The following is a 27,871-nucleotide window of genomic DNA, read 5'->3' on the forward strand; positions in this document are numbered from 1 at the left end:
ACATGTCATGGGGGGGGAGGCCTCAGGATTTTAGAGATGCTTAGATGGGGCACGGCCAAGAAAAGGTTGGGAACCACTGGTTTAGAACTTATTAAATTACAATGCAGTCTACTCTCTGCATATACGGTACGTATTGTATATGGCAACTTGAAAGCTTGAAAGTGTGTTCCTTCTGCTATTCTAACAAGACCAGCTGGGCCTATTAAGTAAGTTATGGTTTAGTTAGCCACGAAATTATGTATTGTGAAATATTTTAATAAAATAACAGAATTGTAAGGGATCTTAAAGATCCTCTAGTCCAACAGTCACTTTTCTGAAACATAGAAACATAGAAGTCTGACGGCAGAAAAAGACCTCCTGGTCCATCTAGTCTGCCCTTATACTATTTTCTGTATTTTATCTTAGGATGGATATGTGTTTATCCCAGGCATGTTTAAATTAAGTTACTGTGGATTTATCTACCACGTCTGCTGGAAGTTTGTTCCAAGGATCTACTACTCTTTCAGTAAAATAATATTTTCTCATGTTGCTTTTGATCTTTCCCCCAACTAACTTCAGATTGTGTCCCCTTGTTCTTGTGTTCACTTTCCTATTAAAAACACTTCCCTCCTGGACCTTATTTAACCCTTTAATATATTTAAATGTTTCGATCATGTCCCCCCTTTTTCTTCTGTCCTCCAGACTATACAGATTGAGTATGAAATGGTATAGGTTCTCCTGCTTGAGCAGGGAACTGGACTAGAAGACCTCAAAGGTCCCTTTCAGATTCTATTCTATTCCTATTTCATTTCATTCCATTCTATTCTAAATGCACTCTATTCCTATCCCATCCTATCCCTATCCTATTCTATATTCCAATCTAACTACATTCTATTCTATTCTATACTATTCCATTCCATTCTTCATTCTATTCTTCATTTCAGTATTCTATTCTATTCCATTCACTCTTCATTCTCCTCTCTTTTCTTCTCTCCCATTCCATTCATTCTTCATTCTCCTCTCTTTTCTTCTCTTCCATTCCATACATTCTTCATTCTCCTCTCTTTTCTTTTCTTCCATTCCATTCTTATCCCCCCATCCGGTCCTATCTATTATATTCATTATTCATTCTATCCTATCCATTCTTCATTCTATTCTGTTCTATCCTATCCATTCTTCATTCTATTCTATTCTATTCTATTCTATTCTATTCTACACTATCCTACCCTATCCTATCCAACCTATCCTATCTTATCTTATCCTATCCATTCTTCATTCTATTCTATCAATACTTCATTTTATTCTGTTCTATTCTATTCTATCCTAGCCATTGTTCATTCTATTCTATTCTATCTATCCTATCCATTCTTCATTCTATTCTATTCTATCCAACCTATCCTATCTTATTCTATTTTATCCACTCATCGTTCTATCCTATCTTATCCTATCCTATCCAGTCTTCATTGTATTGTATTGTATAATTGTATTGTACAGATATGCCCATGTTTCATCAACACCGCAGCTTGCACTGGCTGACGATCAATTTCCGGTCACAATTCAAAATGTTGATAATGACCTATAAAGCCCTACATGGCATCAGACCAGAGTACCTATGAGACCACCTTCTGCTGCACGAATCCCAGCGGCCGATTAGGTCCCACAGAGTTGGCCTTCTCCTGGTCTCGTCGACAAAACAATGTTGTCTGGCGGGACCCAGGGGAAGAGCCTTCTCTGTGGCAGCCCCGGCCCTCTGGAATCAACTCCCCCCGGAGATTCGAACTGCCCCCACCCTCCTCGCCTTCCATAAAATGTTGAAGACTCACCTTTGCCGCCAGGCGTGGGGGGGATTAATCTCCCCCCTCCTTTTTTCGCTGACCTTTATTATATTTATGTTCAGTCGGTTTGAGTGTGTATGATTGTGCAGTACATAAGTTTTTTATAACAATGTATTTTAAATTAGTTTTTTTTAATTTTTTAACATTAGATTTGTATTTATATTGTATTGATGTTATGTTGTGAGCCGCCCCGAGTCTTCGGAGAGGGGCGGCATACAAATCTAATAAATTATAATTATAAATTATTGTATTCCATTCCATTCTCCCCCTGCTAAAACAGGAGACCCTGTTCTGGGCAAATGGAACGGCTTGTCTTCCTACTATCTTCTTAAAAATCCTCCAGTGATGAAACATCACAACTTCTGATATATTGGACTTTTAATTGCAGCTAATGGAAGCTGCCACAGCAATTTAAAGCTTAAGTTCCCTGAAGTATCAGAAGGAGAAAGCTTAAGCGCCACCATTCTGTTCAAGGAGAACGCAGGTTGCCATAGCAACCCTGAAACGCTGGAGAGGGACGATGCTTTTAGGGCGGAGGAACCCTGTTTACCCCGGTTGCTTCCTGCAGTCCCGCCCAGTAAGGTACTCTCGTCAATGATTGGTCAATTCGTGCGAGAGGCGGGACTCCATAGAAGGCAGGAGCCGGAAGTCGGAAACAGGAAGCAGTGGGGGGGGAGAGAAACAACGATGGAGGTGTGTATGTGGTGCGTCTCGGAAGCGCGTCGAGAGGTGAGTTCAAACGGAGCGAAGAGGAGTTCGCGAGCTCTTTGACTCTCAGAGCGCAAAAGGGCTGCGTGGGACTACAGGAAGCAACCGGGAGAAACAGGGTTCCTCTGCGCGCCTGCAGAGTGCCGGTTGCCCTCTTGTCTTTGGAAGGAGGGACTGGAAGGATGGTGCACGGAAGAACAGGAAGGTGGAAAGGGAAAGAAAAACGAAAGGAAGGAAGGTAGAAGGAGGGACTGGAAGGAAGATGGAAAGACGGGTCAGGGAAAGGTGGAGGGAAGGGAGGTGGAAAAATGGGGAAAGGAAAGTAGAAGGAGGGACTGGAAGGAAGGTGGACGGAAGAACAGGAAGGAAGGAAGGTAGAAAGAGGGAAAGAAAAGTGGAAGAAGGGATTGAAAGGAAGGTGGATGGAAAAATGGAAGGGGACTGAAAGGTAGGAAGGTGGAAAGTGGAAAAATAGGGAAGAAAGTAGAAGGGACTGAAAGTAAGAAAGATGAGGAAAGAAAGATGGAAGGAGAAACTGAAAGTAAGGAATGGAAGGAAGGAAGGAGAAGGGACTGGTAGGAAGGTGGAAGATGGAAAGACGGGCAGGGAAACATGGAGGGAAGGAAGGTGGAAAAATGGGGAAAGGAGAGTAGAAGGAGAGATTGAAAGGAAGGTGGATGGAAGAACAGGAAGGAAGGAAGGTGGAAAGAGGGAAAAATGGGAGGAGGGACTGGAAGGTGGAAAGTGGAAAAATAGGGAAAGAAAAGTAGGAGGGACTGAAAGTAAAAAAATATGAAAAGAAATACAGGGAAAGAAAGTTGGAAAGAAGGACAGGAAGGAAGGTGGAAAGAGGGAAAGAAAAGTGGAAGAAGGAACTGAAAGATGGAATGGGGAAAGGAAGTTAGATGGGATTGAAAGTACTTGCTGATAGTTCTCACTGTGAAGAAATTTCTGTGTAGCTCTGTGAGCGTGCTAGATTTCCTCCTCTCCATGTGTTACTATCGTCCATCCCTCCCTGTGGCAGCAGGATGATCTGCCTTCTTTGGGTCATCGTTCTAAAAAAGGGTGTCTCTGCCCATAAGCAGATTACCTCTACCTCCCCATATGTGCACCGATACATATTTTCAAGGCAAAGGAAACTTTTTACAGTGGAGGGAAGAGCCATGTTTTATTATGCAAGGATAATAAAGTGGTACCTCTACTTACGAACTTAATTCGTTCTGTGACCAGGTTCTTAATAGAAATGTTTGTAAGAAGAAGCAATTTTTTCCATAGGAATCAATTTAAAAGCAAATAATGCATGCAATTGGGAAAACCACAGGGAGGGTGGAAGCACTGTTGCCTCCCAGGAAATTCCTAGAGAGCCCCCACAGAGGCTTCTCCCTGCCTTTTCCGGCCCTATTTCTTCCCAGGAGAGTCCTAGAGAGCCCCCAAAAGAGGTTTATCCCCGCCTTTTCTGGCCTGTTTCTTCCCAGGAGATTTCTAGAGTGCCCCCACGGAGGCTTCTCCCCCGCCTTTTCCGGCCCTATTTCTTCCCAGGAGATTCCTAGAGGGCCCCATGGAGGCTTCTCCCTGCCTTTTCCGGTTACAGTTTAAGAGGCTCGGATTTTTAAGTGGAAAATAATTATTGAGAAGAGGAAAAAAAATCTTGAACACTTGGTTCTTGGTTCTTATCTAGAAAAGTTCATTTATAGGTAGAGGTACCACTGTATTACCCATTTATAAATGTGCTTTATCCATACAAATTCAATAGATTTCAAAAATTATTTTTAAAGGATTTGTTTGTGCACGGTACTCCTTCCTAATTTATCTAGGGACTACAAGCTTTCTTCATACTATCTCTTCTGAAAGTAAGATTCATTTTGAAATATGGTATACAAAATTTATTAATAGCATGCATGAAATAGCAAGTAATCTGTTTTATTTTATTTCCTTTTTTGTAATCATGCAGGCTCAATTCTATTTGCTGTTAAGCAAGTTCTGCTGAACTCTTTGGAGCCTCCTCCCAGGTAAATAAGTAGAGAATTGCACTCTGAACTGTGTGTTTTGCACACAAGGCTATATTTCTTTGTGAAATGTATACACAAGAGTGTCAGCCTTCCAAGAAATACCCCCAACAAAACAAGACTCCAAGGCTAGAAGTTCCTCAAAGTTCCAATTTATTAGAGATGTCATTTTGGCAACATCTGGGGAAACCGGAATCTGAAAGCTTCCAGGTTTTCTCCATCCAAACAAAAGTTCAAGTCCCTGCCCAGCACTCATGTGTCCACCACCCGATCCAATCAGGCACCATCCAAAACTGAAGATGCCCCCCGTCACTTCCTTGCAGCTGCTGAGTACAGCAGCCTTGAACATTCTGGAAAGACTTTATTTAGACTACTACATATCACCTACTCCAGTGATGGCCAAACTTTTTTTCCTTGAGTACCGAAAGAGCATGCGCGAGTGCCCACACCTATAATTCAATGTGTGGGAAGGTTGAAAATGGCTTCCCCAGGGGCCCTCTGGAGGGCGGGAACGGCCTGTTTCTCAACTTCTGGTGGGCCCACTATGTTCACATTTTGCCTTCCCCAGGCTCCAAAGGCTTTCCTGGAGCCAGGCGAGGGTAAAGACGCCCTCCGCCATCCTCCTGAAGGGTCTCTGGAAGCCAAAAACGCCCTCCCAGAGCCTTTGTGCAAGCCAAACATCAGCTGGCCGGCATACACATGCACGTTGGAGCTGAGCTGGGACAATGGCTCACGGACCAGCAGATATGGCTCTGCATGCCACCTGTGGCACCCATGCCAGGGGTTCGCCATCACTGACCTACTCCATATAATTCCCCCTCTCATTTTCCCACAGTCGAAAATGTGGCAGCCTGAATCCAAAAAGATAAAAGATGGCTTCCAAGCCTGACAGTCACACCTTCAAAATAGATTAATATAAAGACTTGTGAAGTATGGATAGGCCTTGAATTAAGACTATTTCTTTAGTGACCATTCAAAGTTGGCTTTGAAAAAAAGTGAATTAAGACTGTTTTTCACACTTAATGATGATTGCAACATCAAGTTGATGGGATGTACCTATGTTGGATTTTATAGGCAGATGTGAAATATTACAATCTTTTTTATGTCAATTAAGTGGTTGCTTTTTTTTAATAATTCTAGACGATCTGGTCCCCATACATCTTAGTTGGAGAAGGTGAGAGACGCTATGGATGAAACAGTATTTCGAAGTGATACAGTACTCTCTGATATTCACCTCCACACTGCAAATAGAAGGCATTTTATGGTGAGGCTGAACGCTGTTGGCCAGCCAGGTAATATAACAGTTTATGCCATTCATCAGGAATGGATGCTGTTGACTGAGAGAGATAGGAAGGGTGGCTGAACTCGGAGAGCTTCCAGGGTTGCTGTTTAGTGATTTGCTTTTTTTGTTTATTCATATCATGCAATTCCAACCAGCTGCAGTTCTCAGCCATAGTTTACAATTTAATGCATGGACTTAAGAGAGAATTCAATAAGGAAGAAGCTGTAACATTTAGCTGTAACAAAGAGGAGAAACAAGGATATGCATAAAATAACCGAAACTGAAGAGTAGAAGGGGAAGCGATTGGCAAAATGCACAGACGTAAGAAAGGGACCATGAAGGGTCTGATAGCACATGGCTGGGCTTGATGGGAACAGAAATGGAACACATCTGCAGAGTCTTCTGTGGCCCGCCAGCAGCCCGTGCAGCTGATAGCAGATCCCATTCGAGAGGAGACCAATTTAGTGATGCACCAACAGCCTGTGCGGCTGGCACCCGAGTCAGCCAGCGAGGAGGCTGGCAAGGACTTAGTGCCAGAGGCAGAGGTTCAGCCAGGGCCTTTGGAACCTTCAGCACCTCATAGCAGCGATGAGTAAGAAGAGACTTTTCCTCTTCTTAATGTAAAAGCTTGCAGAGCTGCCCAGAGACAAGAATGGCTACTCCTGAGGAGGTCTCCTCGGGAGTAAGACTGAGGGCTAATTGGCCACTCCCCTAGTCTACTTAAGGACATTGCAGAGGCAGCTGAAAGGCTGCAGGAAACAACGTTTTAGACATGTGTATCTGTCCTGAGCGTCTTGTGAATCCCTGTTTCTCTGCTTTGGATTTCTTATCATCGAAGTCTCCTGTGCATTTTTCCAAGCTTTTGGACCCTACGGGAGATAGCAAGAACTAACTGCATTGCTTTGCTTTGAGTTAAGACTGTTTGAACTTACCCCGGCTGCTAATGAAGATTAATTAGCAGCTGACTTTTTGCAATAAAGGATTGCTTTTTGATTTGTGTGTATGTCTCCACTGCGGTCAGTTATTAGCAGTGGTTGATTGATTAAATTTAGTTCATTCAAACGGTGTGTTTTGATATGTTTGTAACTGGGGAGCAGAACAAAGCCCCAGAGAAACCGGTCGCTCTGGGAAAGCAATAAGGGAACTTTCTCAGGGTCATCATTCTGCTGGCTCTCAAGCAACACCCATAATTCAATGCCTGGGGAGGATGGAAAAAGCTTCCCCCGCCCCTCAGAGGCCCTCTGGAGGTCTGTGTCCCAACTTCTGGTGGGCCCAGTACGCTTGTATTTTGCCCTCCCCAGCCTCCAAAGGCTTCCCTGGAGCCGGGGCAGGGTAAAATGCCCTCCCCCATCCCCACAGAGGCTCTCTGGAAGGCAAAAACACCCTCCCAGAGCCTCTGTGTGAGCCAAAAATCAGCTGATCGGCACACACATGCACGTTGGAGCTGATCTAGGGCAACGGCTCACATGCCAGCAGATATGGCTCCGCGTGCCACCTGTGGCACCCATGCCGTAGGTTCACCATCACTGCCCTAGAACATCGGAAAATCTAATTCTGTTTTTAAGTTTCTTTAAATGTACAGGTCACTTGCTTGCAAGATAATATATCAACTGAAATTTTTGCCTCTTAGTCTTTCTCTCGCAGTTCAGACTCCTGTTGGACGATAGCCCGGAGGACCCTGAGAATTCATCCTTTGGCTGCCAGAGCACAAATGAGGAAGAATTCATTGCAGAGGGCAGAGCTGCTGCGGACGATGATCCACGTGGTCCCGAGAACAAAAATGGCTCCTCTCAAGGATTTGAGGCCTTGTTGGATGAAGATGGGGACCTGCGAGTGGTCCGTAAAGCCCCCTTCCCTCCTACCGGAGATGAGGATCAGACAAGGACTAAGGCCTTCCCTATTATTTTGACTAAGAACGGAGATATCTTGGAAGAACAAGAACACCAGAACAATGACTGCAATGTTGTTAAAATAGGTTAGTAACACCACAATTATTTAATTCTCATGCAAATAGTGCTGAACTAACAACCAATCGCTTAGCAAAGTTGCAATGGATCTCTGCCTCACACATGCCAGCAAATGGTTAGGTTGCACAGAGTCGGCCTCTTCTGGGCCCCCTCGGCCAAACAATGCCGACTGGCAGGTCTGCGGGGGAGAGCCTTCTCTGTTGTGGCCCCGACCCTGTGGAACCAACTCCCCCTGGAGATCCGCACCACCCCCACTCTCCTTGCTTTTCCAAAGGCATTAAAAACACATCTATGCCAGTACAGGAATGATAGACTGTTTTTAATTGTGGGTTTTTAGTATTTTTTATGTTTTAAGAGTATTTAATATCAATGTACAGTGGTACCTCTACTTACAAACTTAATTCATTCTGTGACCAGGTTCTTAAGTAGAAAAGTTTGTAAGAAGAAGCAATTTTACCCCATAGGAATCAATGTAAAAGCAAGTAATGCGTGCAATTGGGGAAACCGCAGGGAGAGTGGAGGCCCCGTTTCCTCCCAGGAGATTCCTAGAGAGGCCCCACGGAGGCTTCTCCATGTCTTTTCCAGTTACAGTTTCGGAGGCTCGGGTTTGTAAGTGGAAAATGGTACTTGAGAAGAGGCAAAAAATCTTAAACACACGGTTCTTATCTAGAAAATTTCGTAAGTAGAGGTACCACTTTATTAATTTTTATTCAAACAGTCAGTCAGTCTCCTAGGGCTAAACACTGAAGAAACATCTTTTGGCTGCCAGAGCAGAAGTGAGGAAGGATTAATTATAGAGGGCATAACTGGTACTGAAGACTTGGATTCAAAGTTCTGAGAGTAGCAAAGTACACTCAGTAGCTGACCTGCGCTTATAATCATTGCAGCATCCCACAGTCACATGACCTCAGTTTTGCAACATTTACAATATGGCTGGCTGGGGAATTCTGGGAGTCGAAGTCCACACATCTTAAAAGTTGGACAGTTGACAAACACTGCTCTCCAGAGTTCGTTTTTCACTTTTGGGCAGAAGAAGAACTTTGGAGTTTTTTTGTTGTTGTTTGATTGTTTTAATTACAATGGTGAACAATTCATATTTTAATTCTCTCCATTTCTGATTCTTTCCCTTCCTGCTCGGATTGAATGCAGATTATACATTTTTCAAACAGTATCTTGAGAGAAGTACCATATTTTTAAAAGTATAAGATGCACCTTCTCCCCCCCTCCCCCTGCGTGGGTCTTATACTTCAAATGTACAGTAGTTTTTACTAAGCTTTTTTTCAGCCCCAACATGATTTTCCATGTTTTGCTAGCTAAAAGATCCTCCCTTTCCCTGATTTTCTCATTGTTTCTCTCTCTTAAGAGAGAGAGAAGTAAAGTGTTTTAGAAACTGCTTTTTATCCCCAACCAGGGGATAAAATCAAGCCCGTGGGCTCAACCCAGCAAACTAATGTGCTGAAGCTGACCAGACTAAGGACTAGCCAGATGAATAAGTAGTAATAGCCAGATGAATACCTGGAAATTTCCCCCCCCCCTATTTTCCTCCCCAAAAACTTATGTGTGTCTTATACTCTGAAAAATATGATATTTTCCACTCCTGCCTTTTCGTGTTTATAATTTTCTGAACTTTATTACAAAGGCAGTTTTGAGTAGAATACAGGGTTTTTTGGCGAGGATAGATTACAAATTTTGTCTAATGGAAAAGATTCTTCATGTGTTTTGCTGTTCCAGAGCACACCATGGCGACACCTTTAGAAGATGTTGGGAAACAGGTAGGAAGCATGTTTGCTGTCCATTTCCCGGCTGTTTTTAAGTCCGCCCCACATACGATCTTCCTCTCTGGTTTTTAAGGTCTGGCGAGGAGCCTTCCTGCTTGCGGATTACATCCTCTCGAAGCAAGATTTGTTCAGGGATTGCACAGTGCTGGAGCTTGGGGGAGGAATCGGGTTTGTCAGCATCATCGCGGGAAGAGCTGCCAAGACCGTTTATTGCACAGGTATCTCTTTAGCTCAACTCTTTGGCTGGGTTGGAAATCAATAATAAAGTGGTGCCTCTACTTACGAACTTAATTCATTCCGGGACCAGGTTCTTAAGTAGAAAAGTTTGTAAGAAGAAGCAATTTTTCCCATAGGAATCAATGTAAAAGCAAATAATGCATGCGATTGGAGAAACCACAGGGTGGGTGGAGGCCCTGTTTCCTCCCAGGAGATTCCTAGAGAGACCCCACGGAGGCTTCTCCCTGCCTTTTCCGGCCCTGTTTCCTCCAGGGAGATTCCCAGAGAGGCTCCAAAGAGGCTTCTCCCCACCTTTTCCGGTTATAATTTTGGAGGCTCGGGTTTGTAAGTGGAAAATGGTTCTTGAGAAGAGGCAAAAAAATCTTGAACACCCAGTTCTTATCTAGAAAAGTTTGTAAGTAGAGGCGTTCTTAGGTAGAGGCATCACTATACTGTGATATACATCTACCTTCAAAACGATGCTGTACATCAGAACAACTAGACACAAGGACAGTATTTTTTCCCCATGCCATTGATCTGCTAAATAACTAATACCCACAACACTCTCAAACTAATAGGCAGTATTTGGTGTTTGGCCCAATGTCATCCAGTTGGCTTTCATGCCTAAGACAAGACTAGAATCCATGATAACTAAAGGTAAAAGGAAGAAGAAACCGCTATGGTTTAGCAATGATGTAAGGGCTATAGTCAATGAAAAAAAGGCTGCCTATAGGAGGTATAAAGAGTCTGGAAGTATAGCTGATAGGGAGGTGTATAAAATGAAACAGAAGGAGGCGAAACAGATAATATATGATGCTAAAGCCTCAAAAGAGGAAGAAATTGCCAAATCTGTAAAGAAGGGGGATAAAACCTTCTTCAGATATATTAATGATAAGAAGAAGAAAAGCTGCGGCATCACGAAGCTTAGTACCGGGAATAATACATGCATTAATGGGAATAAGGAGATGGCTGACCATTTCAATAGCTACTTCTGTTCAGTTTTCTCAAAAGACACCTTACAAAATAATACTATAGAGGGATATAGCATTGCTTCCAACTGTACGGATTCAGCTCCAGTGATCTTAGAAGCCGATGTCTTAGAAGAACTTGAACGATTAAAGATAAATAAGGCAATGGGTCCAGATGGCATCCACCCCAGAGTTCTTAAAGAACTCAGAACTGTCATTACTACCCCCCTGACTGATTTGTTTAACCAATCGTTGTTAACAGGAGAAGTTCCTGAGGATTGGAGAATGGCCAGTGTTGTGCCTATTCACAAGAAGGGCAGTAGAGAAGAAGCTGGTAACTACAGGCCAGTTAGCTTGACATCAGTTGTAGTTAAAATGATGGAGACTCTACTCAAAAAGAGGATAAATCAGCACCTAAAAAACAATAACTTATTGGACCCAAATCAGCATGGCTTTACTGAAGGCAAATCATGTCAGACTAATCTCATTGATTTCTTTGACTATGTCACAAAGGTGTTGGATGAAGGTGGTGCCGTGGATATTGCCTACCTGGACTTCAGCAAAGCCTTTGATACGGTTCCACATAAAGAGCTGATAGATAAATTAGTGAAGATTGGACTTAATCCCTGGATAGTTCAATGGATTTGCAGCTGGCTGAAGCGTAGACATCAGAGAGTTATTGTTAATGGCGAGTATTCTGAGCAGAGTCAGGTTACAAGCGGTGTGCCACAAGGGTCTGTTCTGGGTCCTATTCTTTTTAATATATTTGTGAGTGACATAGGGAAAGGTTTGGTAGGGAAGGTTTGCCTATTTGCCGATGATTCTAAAGTGTGCAATAGGGTTGATATTCCTGGAGGCGTCTGTAATATGGTAAATGATTTAGCTTTACTAGATAAATGGTCTAAGCAATGGAAACTGCAGTTTAATGTTTCCAAATGTAAAATAATGCACTTGGGGAAAAGGAATCCTCAATCTGAGTATTGTATTGGCAGTTCTGTGTTGGCAAAGACTTCAAAAGAAAAGGATTTAGGGGTAGTGATTTCTGACAGTCTCAAAATGGGTGAACAGTGCAGTCAGGCGGTAGGGAAAGCAAGTAGGATGCTTGGCTGCATAGCTAGAGGTATAACAAGCAGGAAGAGGGAGATTATGATCCCGCTATATAGAATGCTGGTGAGACCACATTTGGAATACTGTGTTCAGTTCTGGAGACCTCACCTACAAAAAGATATTGACAAAATTGAACGGGTCCAAAGACGGGCTACAAGAATGGTGGAAGGTCTTAAGCATAAAACATATCAGGAAAGACTTAATGAACTCAATCTGTATAGTCTGGAGGACAGAAGGAAAAGGGGGGACATGATCGAAACATTTAAATATATTAAAGGGTTAAATAAGGTCCAGGAGGGAAGTGTTTTTAATAGGAAAGTGAACACAAGAACAAGGGGACACAATCTGAAGTTAGTTGGGGGAAAGACCAAAAGCAACATGAGAAAATATTATTTTACTGAAAGAGTAGTAGATCCTTGGAACAAACTTCCAGCAGACGTGGTAGATAAATCCACAGTAACTGAATTTAAACATGCCTGGGATAAACATATATCCATCCTAAGATAAAATACAGAAAATAGTATAAGGGCAGACTAGATGGACCATGAGGTCTTTTTCTGCCGTCAGACTTCTATGTTTCTATGTTTCTATCTTCTGGTGATTGGTCTAAAGTCATCCAGCTGTTTTCATGCCTAGAGTGGGATTAAAATTTCCCCAAACTGGCTCTTTGGGCTTCTACTATCTTTCATCTTTTTTTGTTTTTAAAGATGTTGGTGAAGACCTATTGAGCATGTGTGAACGAAATGTAGCCTTAAACAAGCACATCACCGAGCCAACAGGTAAAAGATGAATGTGTTGCACTGACTACAAGGATGCTGAACAAACCTACATGAGATGATATTGCAATGTGCTTTCAAGATTGTTCAATTTTTCACATCCAGCAAACTGAAATACAGAGAGAAAGAGAGAGAGAAAGAAAGAGACACAAAGCAGGATAGCGGGTGAGAGAGAAAGATGGGGGGAGAGAGAAAAACAGTGCGGGATAGAGAGAGAGAAAGAAAGGGACACAAAGCAGGATAGCGGGTGAGAAAGATGGGGAGAGAGAGAAACTGGGATAGAGAGAGAGAAAGAAAGAGACACAAAGCAGGATAGCGGGTGAGAGAGAAAGATGGGGAGAGAGAGAAAAACAGTGCAGGATAGAGAGAGAGAGAAAGAAAGGGACACAAAGCAGGATAGCGGGTGAGAGAGAAAGATGGGGAGAGAGAGAAACTGGGATAGAGAGAGAGAGAAATAAAGAGACACAAAGCAGGATAGCAGGTGAGAGAAAGATGGGGAGAGAGATAGAGAAACAGTGCGGGAGAGAGGGGGGAGAATTAGACACAAAGGGAGATAGCAGGAGAGAGAAAAATGGGGGGAGAGAGACAGTGATAGAAGGAAAGAGAAAGAAAGAGACACACACAGAAAGACACAGAGAGAGAAACAGAGTGCAGGATAGAGAGAGAAAAACAAGCATCAAGTCTGAGATGTATTATTTAGTGGCAAGTAGCCCAAGCAGTTACTTACAGTATATATTTTAAAATGTATGGTCTTGAGTGTTGCTTCTGGATAAATGGCTAATATTGTTTTACAATTTTAATTGGGTTTGGAAGTACTATAGAAAAACAAATTATATAGAAGTTCTATAGAAGACCAAAGCTGGAGGGGAGTGACCTTTACAACCTGCAAAGTTGCTCCATTAGCGAATGCGATTGATGACACATCCTGGGAGGAGGGGGGAAACAGAGTCATAATTGGGGTGTAAATTATATATGGTCAGAGCTGGCTTCACTTGGAACCAGGCTGACATGTTGCTCTTAATAAATAACTGGATTTCTTTTGAGACTTGGCTTGAGGCTAATGATTTAATTAGGACATCCGCCAGAACCCTGACAGACGGCTTCCAACAAGCAAAGTTCATAGGGAAAGCCAGATTCATTTAATAAACCATGTGATTAATTTAACAACTCGCTTAAGGACTACAGTAAAAATTGTTGTAAAATGAGGACCAGGCATCTGGCAACCAGCCCAGCAACAGCTATGTCAGTCCCAACTGTGGTTGTAAATTGAGGACCATCTATATAAGAAGCACATCATAACGGCATTGCCACTACATTCTTGTTTATTTTATGTATTCTTTGTATACTCATAGTTTTCTTTTCTTGCCACTTATTATTTTGCTGATTTTTAGGAAGTGAAATTAGAGTTAAAAAGCTGGATTGGCAGCAAGACGATTTCTGCACTGGTATGTAAGCCTTCTCTACAGCTGGTTTTGAGGTTTTATTTCCAGACTCTCATTTTTCTGAGATGATGGCACTCAAGTCTTTGCCTCTGAGTATGTGCAAAATACATTTTTGCCCATAGTGTTGTTTGGCTTAATTGGGAGGTCAAAATCCTGAAGAACATTTCCCTTTTTTTTTTCTTTTTATTGAGATGGGCAAAAGGTGCTTTTATAAAAAATCTAAAATTTGCTTCTATTATTTCATGCCACGAAGGGCCCTGGCATTAGAATAAATGAGGTGAAAAACAATAACATTTTGTGACCTGTCAGCTGCTGGCCCTCCAGCAGCCAAATCAGAGGAAGGGGATCCGTGGAAGTCAGGGGCAGCATATCAGGGCAACCTGAGAGCTCCGAGGGGGAAGAGGGAATGGAGCTGGCAGAGAAAGAGAGAGACAGAGGCAGAGACTGAACGTCCATCAGCCCTTAGATGGAGAGTCAACAGACATTCGCTGGCTGGGGGATTCTGGGAGTTGAAGTCCAAATATCTTCAAGTTGCCAAGGTTGGGAAACATTGCTTTAGACGATATTGGATATGCAGTATTGTATATATATATATTTTCTTTTTGCTGTAGATCCTGAGGATTGCTTCAGTTGGTCTGAAAAAGAGATTGCTGAGCTTCGTGACCACACCACTGTGATCCTGGCTGCTGATGGTAAGAAAAAGGTTTGGGAATGGATTGAGGCTATAAAAACATGCTAATCAGCATTAACGAGATTTGAATGTCAAAACCAGGTTGGTTCAGGGAAAGGTGATTTAAGGTTAGGATTCGCACAAACCTTTCAGTTCTTGGCCTTGGCTGCCAATCAATTTGAGAAAACCCAGGTTCATTCTGTACAGTGGTACCTCTGCCTACAAATGCCTCTACTTATTCACTTTTCTAGATAAGAACCGGGCGCTCAATAGTTTTTTGCCTCTTCTCAAGAACCATTTTCCACTTATAAACCCGAGCCTCCCAAGCTGTAACTGGAAAAGGCGTGGAGAAGCCTCTGTGGGGCCTCTCTAGGAATCTCCTGGGAGGAAACGGGGACGGAAAAGGCATGGAGAAGCCTACGTGGGGCCTCTCTAGGAATCTCCTGGGAGGAAACAGGGCCTCCACCCTCCCTGTGGTTTCCCCAATCACACACATTATTTGCTATTTTTCCTATGGGAAAAATTGCTTTTTCTTACAAACTTTTCTACTTAAGAACCTGGTTATGGAACAAATTAAGTTTGTAAATAGAGGTACCACTGTACTTCGAATTGGTTCAGAAATTTGAATTGATCAGAGGACTAGCTGTGAAATCACAACCGCATATTTGTACAATTCTGATAACGCTCTGTTTTTAAAAAATGTTTGTTCATTCATGTCAAAAGCATCCCAATTAAGATACTGTACAAAATAAGGTTTAAAATACAAGATTAAAACAGATACAAGTTAAAACAAATCTTGCCCAGAACATTTTTAATGCAGCATTTGGCATCATTTTTTAAAAGAATACCTTTTTTGTTCCAAAATTTTTATTAGTTTATCAAAATATAAAATAAATACAAGGAAAAAATGAAATAAGGAGGAAATAAGAGAGGAAAGGGGGAAAAGTAATGCAATGATCTAGAGGTGGAGCTATTGCCTCATAATCAGGAGGCTGTGAGTTCAATCCTAGGTAGAGGCAAATACTTCTCTCTCTGGGCACTATGAGAATATTATATATCTGCTGAATGTAACTCCGCATTGGCGACAGAAAGAGCATCCAGCCAGTAAACACTCAGCTCCATTCAGTTGCCCAGACTACTTCCCACAAGGGATTATGGGGTCATTAAAAGACGATAATGATGACAACATGGATGATTGAGAATCTCCATAGACATTAAGACAATGAAGTTATACCCACCACCACCGTTCCCTGAAAGCTGTGCGCGTGTGTGTGCGCGCACCCCAAAATACCCCCGCGCACAACCTTTTTCACGGCCGCGCGCTCCCCATCCCCCTGCCAGCCCGCGGCAGGGGCGGGGAGGCGCCGGCAGCAGAAGGGAAGGGAGCCGCGGCCGCCCCTGCCTCTCCACGGTGCCTCCGGCCCCCTCGGCCTTTCGGCGCTGCCCCCCGCCCGCCCCCTCTGCTCCTCCGCCACCTCTTGCCTTTCGGCACGGCTCCTCCCGCACCCGGAACGCACCTGTCTCACCTTTGCCGAGAGCACTTTCGTCCCGGGCTCTCAGCAAGGGGGTTGCAGGAGAGGCGGGGCAGGCGTTCTCTCAGTGGAGGCCGGCGAAGGTGATATTCAATGTCGGGGGTGCACGGGCGGTTGCGCGCGCACCCTATCCCCCTGCTAGCCCGCTCGGAATATTCAAAATAAGAAAAGCCTTCGCCGGCAAAGGCTTTTCTTATTTTGAATATTCCGAGCGGGCTAGCAGGGGGATAGGGAGCGCGCGCAACCGCCCGCGTGCCCCCGACATTGAATATCACCTTCGCCAGCCTCCACTGAGAAGAACGGAGAGAGAACGAGAGTGAGTGAGAGCAACAGACATCAAGATAGAGAGAAAGTGAGAAAGAGAGAGAGAGAAAGGGGGAGAGAAAGAGAGAGCAAGAGAGAGAGAACAAGAGAGAGAAAGAGTGAGAAAGAAAACAAGAGAGAAAGAGTGAGAGAGAGAAAGAAAACGAGAGAGAAAGTGAGAGAAAGAGGGGGAGAGAAAGAGAGATGAGAGAGGAAGGAAGAGAGTGAGAGAGAGGAAGAAAGCAAGAGAGAGAGAGACAGAGAAAGCAAGAGAGAGAGAAGAATGGAAGGAAGAGATAGAGAGAAATGATAGAAAAAAGGGGAGAAAAGAGAAATGAGAAAATGATTGAGGCAGAGAATGACAGGAAAGAGAGAGAAACAGAGAGAGAAGTGACTTGAGCATATGGTAAAAGCACTTAAATAATAACAGAGAAAAAAACCCAGCCCGTGCCTGTTTTTATTAATGTTTTTGGTTTTGCTGGTTGATTTAGTTTTAATAGTAATGGATTTTGATTTTTTTAAATTATTAATTTCTTTTAATTAAAAAAAAGGGATTTTTTTCTTATTTATTTATTTATTTATTTTTCTATGCCGCCCAGTCCCAAAGGGACTGTTGCTCAGACACTATACTTTTCCGCCCACACCGAAAAAAAATTAGAGGGTACATTGCCCACCACATCTTCCTCCTCCTATTATTGCATAAAAGTCTCTCAGTGAAATTAAAAATCAAACATGTAGCTATGTGGCAGATCTCTCCCTCTCCTTCCCTCCCTGTGTGTGTGTGTGTTTGTGTGTTGCCATGCCTGTCTCTTTCAGTTACATGACCGCAATTCACCTGGAGTTTTAGTTAATAAAATGAGAAGTCAACTGCTTGCATTATAATACAGTGCATCCTGAACAATAATTGATTGTATAAATCAGCTTTAAGGTGGAGGCTTCTGGGTCGCCTTGAAAACCTTCACCGTTCTGACTTTTATTTCGCAGTAATTTATGACGATGACCTAACCGATGCTTTTTTCAAAACGCTGTTGCGAATCACTAGCAACCTGAGGAATTCTTGCACCGTCTACTTCTCTATGGAAAAGAGGTTGGTGATGCATTTCAGTGGAAAATGTACCATAACATAAATAGGGTGTCTTGTTTATCACAAACAAAGCAAAAACATAGCTTTCAACAAAGGCAACATTTGCTTTTCCGAGTTTTCAACAAAATCAATATAGAAAAAATGCCAACCAATGATTTTAGATCATTGTTATTTCTGGACCAGTTTAGAAATGGCCTTTAGTTTATAGACAGCCCTCAATTTAAACCACAAACTTCAGATGTGGGTGCTTCATCACTGGAGATTTTTAAGAATAGACTGGACAGTCACTTGTCTGAAGTGGTTCTTCTATAACATGTGGACTTCAACTCCCAGAATTCCTGAGCTAGGATGATTGGCTCAGGAATTCTGGGTGTTGAAGTCCACAAGTCCTAGAAGAGCCAACTCTGCCTACCCCTGGTATAGGGTATAGTGATGGTGAACCTTTTTTGGTTTGCATGCCAAAAGGGGTGTGTGCGTGCGTGCTAGCTACTGACACTCATTCCCTACACACACACACTGCATGCAAACCTGCAATGGTGAAAAAAGTGGCTCAACGGGAAAACTGGAAGTTTTGGGAACAGATTTCCGATTTGCCCTTTGTACTGTTTTTCACATTCCAGAGGCTTCAGGAAGCTAAATGTTTCAATCCCCCCTTTCCCTTCTGTCCTCCAGACTATACAAATTGAGTTCATTAAGTCTTTCCTGATAAGTTTTATGCTTAAGACCTTCCAAAATTTTTGTAGCCCGTCTTTGGACCCGTTCAATTTTATCAATATCTAGAAGATGCTAGCTAAGTGAGTCCCACCCAGTGTTACATTTTTTTGCCACAGTTGCTAAGCGAATCAGAATCATCATTAAATGAATGGTTTTTACCAATTTACTTCGCTTAACAGAAGCTGGCTTGAAAGGTCACAAATAGTGATCATCTGACCCCAGGATGCTGCCACTATTGTAAATGCATGCTGGTTGCCAAAAACAAAAATATTGATCATGTGAGTCTGATGGTTATAAGTGGAAGGACCGGTCATAAATCACTTCTTTCAGAGTTTTTGTAACTTTGAATGCACACTTAGCAAATGTTTGTAAGCAGAGCTGGTGTTCAATGACTTTCCTCACCAATTCGCAAATGTGAGTGCATGCGCTTTGCTTGTGCGTGCGGCTTCAAAATGTGCCTAAATAGGACTGCATAGCTCCAAGGGACAGTTCACTATTACTAGTTCACCCGAACCAGCACGAACCAGCTGAATACCCCTTCTATACTTTGAGCATGTTCTACTTCTACAAAAAAGAGCTAACTTTTTATTCCTTCCTCTCTTTGACCTCACTGTCTCGACTTTAACTCATTCCAAGCTTTGAAGCTGAATAAAACGGACATGTAAACATTTCTCTTTCCGGAGGTTTGACATGAAAAAAAAAAGTTACGTACAGGAATAGGCACTAGCAACCTAGGATTTTTACCTTTGGCAGTGTTATACAAGTACAGGAGATTTGCTGGTTCTTTGTGACTCCAGCATCTGCTGTCAGGTTGATTTCATCTTCTGAAGCCTTTTGCTGTCATTGGGGCGGGGGGTGTAGGAGGTGTAGCTACATTTAGAAAAAAAATAAGCTTTTTGAAGCTGTACCTCCTAGAGACTAATAAAATCACATGGGGTTGATCTCATCCAGGTCTCGTCGACTAACCAATGCAGGTTGGCAGGACCGCGGGGGTGGGCCTTCTCTGTGGCTGCCCCAGCTCTGTGGAACCAACCCCTGCAATGTCCGCACTGCTCCCACCCTATTTGCCTTCGGAAAAGCTGTGAAGACCTGGCTTTGCCAACAGGCCTGGGTGCTGGGAATATTTACATCTGGCCAAATTGAGTTTTAGTGGCATGCGTGTATGTTGATTGTATTGCTTGCTTTCCGGTTTTTATAATGGGATTTTTATTGTTTTAATATTTTTATTATTCTAGTGTATTCTTTATATTGTTGTAAGCCGCCCTGAGTCCCATTGGGATTGGGCGGCATAGAAATCGAATTAAGTAAGTAAGTAAGTAAATATTTTGTGGGATGTGTTTGACCAGGTTCAACTTCACCATAAGGCAAATGGACATTGTGTGCGAAGCCTACAATCACTTCCGGAATACTTTGGAGGAGCTGCTGAAAACCAGCGATGGCGAGATGAGATACAGCGTCCAGCCTGTAGAGCTCTCTTTTCCGCAGCATATTGTTTACGAACGAGTTCCACAACTGGTGGGTTATCAGTGTTGCCAAACTACTTATCTGGTGTGTAATCCTACAAGTGATAGAAAGTTGGGACAATAGAACAAGCACATGACAAGAAAACAGTGGGTGGAAAGCAATCAAGGAGATAAGCAATTTAGAACCGAGGAGAAATTTCCTAACCAGTCAGGACAATGAAAAAAATAGCCCAATGGGCAAACCAGAAAATGGACTTCCAGTTTGCCCACTGTGCTGTTTTTCACACTCTGGGGCTTCAGAAAGCTTCTCTGAAGGCTCCAGAGTGCAAAAAAACCAGCACAACGGGCAAACCAGAAGTCCGTTTTTCTGAACTTCCAGTTTGCCCATTTGGCCATTTCTTCACCATCCCAGGTGTTAGAATTTATTTATTTGTTTATTATTTATTTATTTCATTTCATTTCATTTCAATGCCGCCCTTCTCCTTAGACTCAGGGCGGCAACATGTTAGCAATAGCACTTTTTTTAACAGAGCCAGCCTATTGCCCCCACAATCCGGGTCCTCATTTGACCCACCTTTGGAGGATGGAAGGCTGAGTCAACCTTGAGCTGGTGATGAGATTTGAACTGCTGACCTAAAGATCTACAGTCAGCTTCAGTGGCTGCAGTACAGCACTCTACCTGCTGCGCCACCCCAGCTCTCTAGGTAATATAATAAACCTTCAACAAACTTTAAGTAAAGTTAATGTAGCCAATGAGGGTTAGTCAATCAAGGGATCAGACTTAGTACAAAACAGAACAATATTATTATATACAGATAGGGAAATAAACAATAGTAGTTACACAGTCCAATATCTTACAAATTCCTTGTGTGTCCAATCACACTTGGCCAATAAAATTCTATTCTATATAATCCTGATAATGGTTTACAAACCAGGTTATCGCACACAGCAAAATATACATACAGCAAATATAAATCTCTCTAGTATAAACTCCCCCAAGAGGAACATCGTTGGCTCCCTCTTATGGCCAACCAGCACATGACTCTTAAAGGTACAGTCTTAAACTTACATTGTTAGCCTATGTATTGCAACCCCCAACATATTTACATATGTAGGCTTCAGCGAGGTCTGTATGCACAGGGATGGGGGGGAGGGTTGTGCACAGGGGCAGCATGTGCATGCATGGCGGGAGGGAAATGGGTGTGGGCAGGTGCACACATGCTAGCACACGCGTACATAACCCTTTTGGCATACGAACCAAAAAAAGGTTCATCATCACTGCCATGGGTTCACCCTCACAGGATATAAGGTCTCCTGCTTGAATAGGGAGCTGGACTAGAAGACCTGCAATTTCCCCTCCAACACTGTTATTTTATATAAGTGACCGTTTTTTTAGTATCCACTGCCTGGTTGAATTGATAAAACAGCTTGTACAATATTCCCCAGACGCATTGTTCCTGATACACACAAATAGAGCATACTCATTAAATACACACAAATAGAACATACTCATCTTTGTAACTGTTGTGCCAGTTTGATGTCAGAGCAGTCTTAATTGGATTGAGCAGGGACAGTTACAAAAGGTTCCCCTGCCGGAAGCCTGTATTTGAAGTTCTGAGCTCTACAAAGAAAGACAAACATTGAATAAGCCTTATAAATTGCTTTCATGCTGACCTATTGTTATCTAGAACATGTTGCGCAGAGTGTGAAGCGCTGCAGTGCCCATAGCAGATTTAATCTCCAGAGTAAAGAGTCGGAGGCTGATCTGTTAACAGCAGCTTGGCTGCTATTGCATCTTGATCAAGTGTTCAGAAACAGGCTGAACTTAGATCCTGTTTCAATGTCTGCAACATAATGCAAAACTTATAGGGGAGCAGGAGCTGAAATTATAGGGAACCAAAAGGACGATTGTCTCTCCAGCCAAGAGTTGGACCCAAATGTTTAGAAGGTTTTCACCTTCTGTGCCATCCTGGAACAGAAGCAGCAATTACACACAAAGTGCCTTTGATGAAAAGGGCTATTTTGGGTACAGCCAGCTTCAAAACATCTAGAAAAGTAAACAGGCAAAAAGAAGCCAAACCAAATCATGTAAAGGATTCCGAGGCCTCTGAACACATCTGCGTGCTTTCAACCCCCTTCTTTGCAACTTTTGTTATTCACAAACATCCCTCCCCATTATCTCCCAAGTCCCCACAGCGAGCAACTAAACCACGCCAGCTGCTCATTTTCCTGCCTTTCAAGTTCTTCTCTTGGCACACTGAAGTCAAATGCCAACCTCAGGATTTCCTGTTTGGTTGCAGTTTCTCCAGGTCCTACTTGCTGATACCCTCTTGCTTTTTTTTAGCCTAGATACTAAAACATAGCAAGAACAATTGCAGGAACTGGGTATATAACCTAGTCTAGTGAAAAGAAGGACCAGGGATGACATAATAGAATAGAATTGAACAGAACAGAATAGAATAGAATCTTTATTGAGTATGGAATGGAATGGAATAGAAATAGGGATAGAATAAAATAGAACACTTAGAAGGGACCTTGGCCTCAGCTGATCAACCACCACCATCATCATCATGATTCCCATGGTTATCTTTTTCTTTTTGTGTCACAAATCCTTTTTTTTAATTTGAGAAGAAAGAGGATACTCCACAGGTACACCAGGAAGTGCCCCAAGGACCATTAGAGTCCATGAGCACGAAAACCTGATCTACCATTAGTTTTTTTTCCTGCAGATTCTGTTGTTCTTCAGACCCCAAGCAGATGGCAGAGTAGGGGGAAGTGTCTTCCTGCTTTCCCACCCTCATTAATAATGGTACAGCCCTGAATTGTACAAGAACCCTAAAGGATGTTGAATATCTTTACTTTGGTAGGAGCTGTGGAAGCTTAGAGCCCAGAAGATACCTGGTGGATCTCCTCCTCAGTCCCCAAGAGACTAAAAGAAGACGCAGACACAGTGGCTTCTCTCAATATCAGCTGATCTTATGATCCAAACAAAATATGGAAGCAGAGAGCATCCAGGCCCATGTCAAAAACAGATTAAACACATTTGTGGCAATGATTGTAATACGTGGGTTTTGATTTGCAAATGCTAGCAGCTATTATGGGCTTTGCTATAGAATTGTGTTTGTTGCAGGAATGCAAAAGATCATCGGGTCAGAAAAGGTATTTTTAAAGAGTGTTGGCCATTCAGGATTTCCAGATGTGACCACAGCACAGCAGAAGCATCGGGTCACTTTTGGCATATTTCTGTCAAGAAGATTTAGTCTCTGAAGGCTTTCGGGCTGAATAAATCTGTCTTGTCATTATGACATTAAGAGCCCCTGGTGGTGCAGTGGTTAGAGCAGGGGTCCCCAAACTTTTTACACAGGGGGCCAGTTCACTGTCCCTCAGACTGTTGGAGGGCCGGACTATAAAAAAAACTATGAACAAATCCCTATGCACACTGCACATACCTTATTTTAATGTAAAAAACAAAATGGGAACGTACTATTTGGGGGGGGGAAAGAAGTCTGAGATTCATATATGTTTATGTTTTGTTTTTAATTTTCTTTTGTTAACATCTGATTGGTTATACAAGGTTTTCTTGGTTTATAGAAAAATATAGAAAAATATTTATAGAAAAATATATAAAGAAAGAAGAAAGCACTTTGGCATAATGGTTAAGTTAGAAATATAATTGGTGTTGTACTTTTAGAAGGAACATTAAGGAGGGAATTTAATTAAAAGAAAAGTATGTACCTGGATCACAACATTAGAAAAAAAAACTTTTGCAACTTTTTTGATGATTGATATTAGTTACTGACAAAATACTGCATTTTATTCAGGGAAAATTAGATGGTACATTGTATTGTTTGAATGTATGTTGAGAGAAATTTTTTAAAAAATTTACACCGCCCCCCAAAAAAAGTCCTTCCTTCCTCCACCCCTCAATTCATTTCATTCTTCCTTCCTTGTTCCCTCCATTTCTTCTTCTTTCCCTCCCTCCCTCCTTCCCACTTCTCTCTTCCCTCTCCCTTTTTTTCCTTCTGTCTCATTTGTTTTGTTTCCCTCTCCCTCGTTCTTTCCCTCCATCATTTTCTCATTTTTCTCTTTCTCTCTCACATTCCCTCCCCCTCTCACTTGTTTTCTCTCCCTCTCTCTCATGCTTTCCTTCTCTCTCTCTCCTTTTCTTCTCTCTTCCTTCCTCTCTTCTTTTTTTTTCTGCCCTGCAACGCGCCGCGAGCCAGTCGGCTGCAAGCAGAAGCTCCAAGACAGTGGCACCAACGTCGGGTCGCAGTACATTGCTGGCGCTGCGCTGGGCATGGGCACGGACTGGCACTGGCCCACTGGCTGGGCCGGGACAGAGGTGCCAGCCCCATGCCCAGCGCAGCGCCAGCAATGTGCGGCGTCCTGCAACATATCAAGCTGCCGCCGGCGCCAGTGCCTTGCAGCCAACCGCCCCACCGCCACCCCACGCAACTGCTCAGTGCCCTCCCGCTCGACCCACGTTTGGCTGCGCCACCTTCGCGGCTTGCTCTGCTGCCCCGCGCCCGCCAGAGCTGCCCGGTGCAGACTAAGTGCGGGGCAGAGTAGGCGGCGGCGGTGGCTTCAGGCCCGCCCCCAAACTGAGCTTCCTTTGGCTTTCTTCGAGGCAAAACTGCAAAGCTCACCTGCCGCCTCGAAGGAAGCCAAAGGAAGCTCAGCTCAACGAGGACCGGCTGTTGGTCTCTTGAAGCTGCAGCCGCCGCCGCCCACCAAGGAGATCCCTTCGCCCGAACAGAGGCGGCGGCGGCGAGCTCAAGGAACCAAGAGCCGGTCTTTCTCCGCGCTGAATTGTTGCAGCTTCTGAGGCCGCATCCGCCTCCAGGCGAAGGGATCTCCTCGGTGGGCGGCCTCGGTCCGAAAAGGACCGGCTGTTGGCCCCTTGGCGGAGGCAGAGGCGGCCTCAGAGGCAATTGCAGCCTCTGAGGCCGCCTCTGCCTCCGCCAAGGGGCCAACAGCCGGTCCTTTTCGGACCGAGGCCGCCCACCGAGGAGATCCCTTCGCCTGGAGGCGGATGCGGCCTCAGAAGCTGCAACAATTCAGCGCGGAGAAAGACCGGCTCTCGGTTCCTTGAGCTCGCCGCCGCCGCCTCCGTTCGTTTTTTTTGCGTTTTTTTTGCACCGGTGAGGGAGAGAGAGCGCGGGAGAGTGCTGCTTTTTTGCTTCTTCGCTGCCCGCGGGAAGAGCCGGTCTTGTTTACTGCCCCCTCCAGACGCTCTTGCAGGGCTTCCAGGCTCCCCGCGGGCAGCGAAGAAGCAAAAAAGCAGCACTCTCCCGCTCTCTCTCTCCCTCTCTTTCTTGCGTTATTTCTCTCTCACACTCCCTTTCTATGTCTCCCTCTTTCTCTCTCTCTCTCTCCCTCTCCGCAGCAGACCCCCCACACGCCAAAAGTGCCCAAGCGCGCGCAAACCTCACCGGTGCAAAAAAAAAAAAAGCAAAAAAGCGGCACTGGAGGGACAAAGACGGTCTGCAGCTGAGCGTCTGGAGGAGGAGGAGGCGGAAAGCCAGGGGGCGGGGAGGAAAGCAATTGGCCAATTTCTTTCTCAGAGGAACTGTTGCTGCTCTGCCATAGGGTGCTTTCCTCCCCGCCCTCCTGGCTTTCCTCTTCCTTGCCGCCGCCAGACGCTCGGCAGCAGAGTGGAGATGACATTCGGAACTTAGTATATTATAGATGGTAAAATCTCGTACGCTGCCACGGGCCGGGTAAATGACCTCAGCGGGCCGCATCCGGCCCGCGGGCCGTAGTTTGGGGACCGCTGGGTTAGAGCGCAGTATTGCAGGCTGATTCATTGCTCACTGCGAGGAGTTCGATTCTGACCTGCTCAAGTGTCAGATCTCTGAATCTGTCCGTCTTTAGGGGAAAGATGGCCCCTGCCTGCATACTTTATGGCTTTTCACATGTACCCTATATCCTGCATGCTATTGATCTATACCCTTTTTGCCTGGCACCTAGGCGCCCAGGGTTTTCGTGCCTTTTATTTTATTTTTATTTATTTATTTATTGGATTTGTATGCCGCCCCTCTCCGTGGACTCGGGGCGGCTAACAACAGTGATAAAAACAATATGTAGCAATCCAATAATAAAACAACTAAAAACCCTTATTATAAAAACCAGACATACATACTGACATACCATGCATAAACTGTAGAGGCCCAGGGGGAAAGAACATCTCAGTTCCCCCATGCCTGACGGCAGAGGTGGGTTTTAAAGAGCTTATGAAAGGCGAGGAGGGTGGGGGCAATTCTGATCTCTGGAGGGAGTTGGTTCCAGAGAGACGGGGCCACCACAGAGAAGGCTCTTATTTATTTATTTATTTATTATTTAGATTTGTATGCCGCCCCTCTCCGAAGACTCTTCCCCTGTTTAGTTGATGGGACCCGGAGAAGACCCACTCTGTGGGACCTAATCGGTCGCTGGGATTCGTGCGGCAGAAGGCGGTCCCGGAGATAATCTGGTCCGGTGCCATGAAGGGCTTTATAGGTCATAACCAACACTTTGAATTGTGACCGGAAACTGATCGGCAACCAATGCAGACTGCGGAGTGTTGGTGTGACATGGGCATTTTTGGGAAAGCCCATGATTGCTCTTGCAGCTGCATTCTGCACGATCTGGAGTTTCCGAACACTTTTCAGAGGTAGCCCCATGTAGAGAGCGTTGCAGTAGTCGAGGTGATGAGGGCGTGAGTGACTGTGAGCAGTGACTCCCGGTCCAGATAGGGCCGCAACTGGTGCAACAGGCGAACCTGGGCAAACGCCCCCCTTGCCACAGCTGAAAGATGTTTCTCTAATGTAAGCTGTGGATCAAGGAGGACGCCCAAGTTGCAGACCCTCTCTGAGGGGGTTAGTAATTCCCCCCCCCCCCCCCAGGTTATGGACGGACAGATGGGATTGTCCTTGGGAGGCAAAACCCACAGCCACTCCGTCTTATCAGGGTTGAGTTTGAGTCTGTTGACACCCATCCAGACCCCAACAGCCTCCAGGCACCGGCACATCACTTCCACTGCTTCACTGACTGGACATGGGGTGGAGATGTAAAACTGGGTATCATCTGCATATTGATGATAACTCACCCCATGCCCTTGGATGATTTGGGGGGAATGTAAGAGGAGGGCGAGCCATGTGGGTTGCATAGCCTGAAAGCCAATAGAAGATGACCCCGAGAAAGTTCCCTTACTGTATTCTCAGAGTGGCTGGTACAATAACATTTTTACACCTGTAGATTGTCTGAATCCACATCGGACAGTTGGGAGCAGTTACTAATGCCTTTTATTTTACTTTTATTGCCTGAGGACTCCCGGAACCCGCTTTGATTTTGTCCTGCTATCACCTCTGTTCAATAAAAGGTTCCTTTTGAAACACCATGATTCAAGAGTCTTTACTTTCTTGAAGAAAGGGGAGAGGCCTGACCTTACATCAAAGTTGACTCAGCCTTCCGTCCTTCCAGGGTCAGTAAAATGAGGAGCCAGATTACAGTATTGGGGGCAATATGCTGACTCTGTAAACCGCTTACAGTGGGCTGTAAAAGCACTGTAAAGCAGTATATAAGTCTAAAGAGCTAAGTTTCTCTTTTACTAGTATCATGTATATAAATATATCTCTGTATACAACCAATATATAGTTGACAAAACAAATAAATAAAGTCTTATTGCTGAAGACATGTCAGCCAAACAGCTTATGTTGCTGGAGCCTCCTTGAAAATGATTGATTTGAGTTTCTCTCCTCTATCAGGTGAAATGCTCTGGGTTTGCTTGTTCCTGTCTGTCATCACAGAGCTGGTTGCAAAGGCAGCACAAAGCTCCACCCACCCACTCGGACACCGCTATTTGGGCTTTTTATCCTCTACGCATGCGCGAAGTGTTCTGTTCCAAATGGTGGCAAGTGGTCAGAGCCTCATGCTATCTTCGCGACCGGCTCTCCAAGGATCGACAGGCACGAGCAAACAGGGAACATTTCACTCCTGTCCTATACTGAAACGTCTTCTCAGCATTGTGAGAATTCACTATGACAGTCTTCCTGATTTGATC

At 44.1% G+C, this 27,871-nt stretch overlaps 1 protein-coding gene across 1 annotated transcript; it reads left to right on the forward strand.

The window, feature by feature from the left end:
* Nucleotides 1-2,451: 2,451 nt before the first annotated feature.
* On the forward strand, nt 2,452-22,882 carry METTL22 (methyltransferase 22, Kin17 lysine). Its single transcript, XM_070760823.1, has 12 exons — nt 2,452-2,543; nt 4,474-4,531; nt 5,669-5,820; nt 7,441-7,785; nt 9,509-9,549; nt 9,629-9,773; nt 12,554-12,625; nt 14,014-14,067; nt 14,676-14,756; nt 17,554-17,656; nt 19,714-19,882; nt 22,698-22,882. Exons 3-12 carry the CDS (start codon nt 5,715-5,717, stop codon nt 22,761-22,763), a joined length of 1,182 nt encoding a protein of 393 aa, XP_070616924.1. The 5' UTR covers nt 2,452-2,543; nt 4,474-4,531; nt 5,669-5,714; the 3' UTR covers nt 22,764-22,882.
* Nucleotides 22,883-27,871: the final 4,989 nt, after the last annotated feature.

Source organism: Erythrolamprus reginae, chromosome 9 (assembly GCF_031021105.1).
Source record: "Erythrolamprus reginae isolate rEryReg1 chromosome 9, rEryReg1.hap1, whole genome shotgun sequence".
Classification (NCBI taxonomy): Eukaryota; Metazoa; Chordata; class Lepidosauria; order Squamata; family Dipsadidae; genus Erythrolamprus; species Erythrolamprus reginae.

Coding starts and splice junctions, on each gene's coding strand:
- METTL22 (XM_070760823.1), top strand. CDS start 5,715: ATGGATGAAACAGTATTTCGAAGTGATACAGTACTCTCTGATATTCAC. Junction 9,550..9,628: donor TAGAAGATGTTGGGAAACAG/GTAGGAAGCATG, acceptor CTGGTTTTTAAG/GTCTGGCGAGGAGCCTTCCT. Junction 9,774..12,553: donor CAAGACCGTTTATTGCACAG/GTATCTCTTTAG, acceptor TTGTTTTTAAAG/ATGTTGGTGAAGACCTATTG.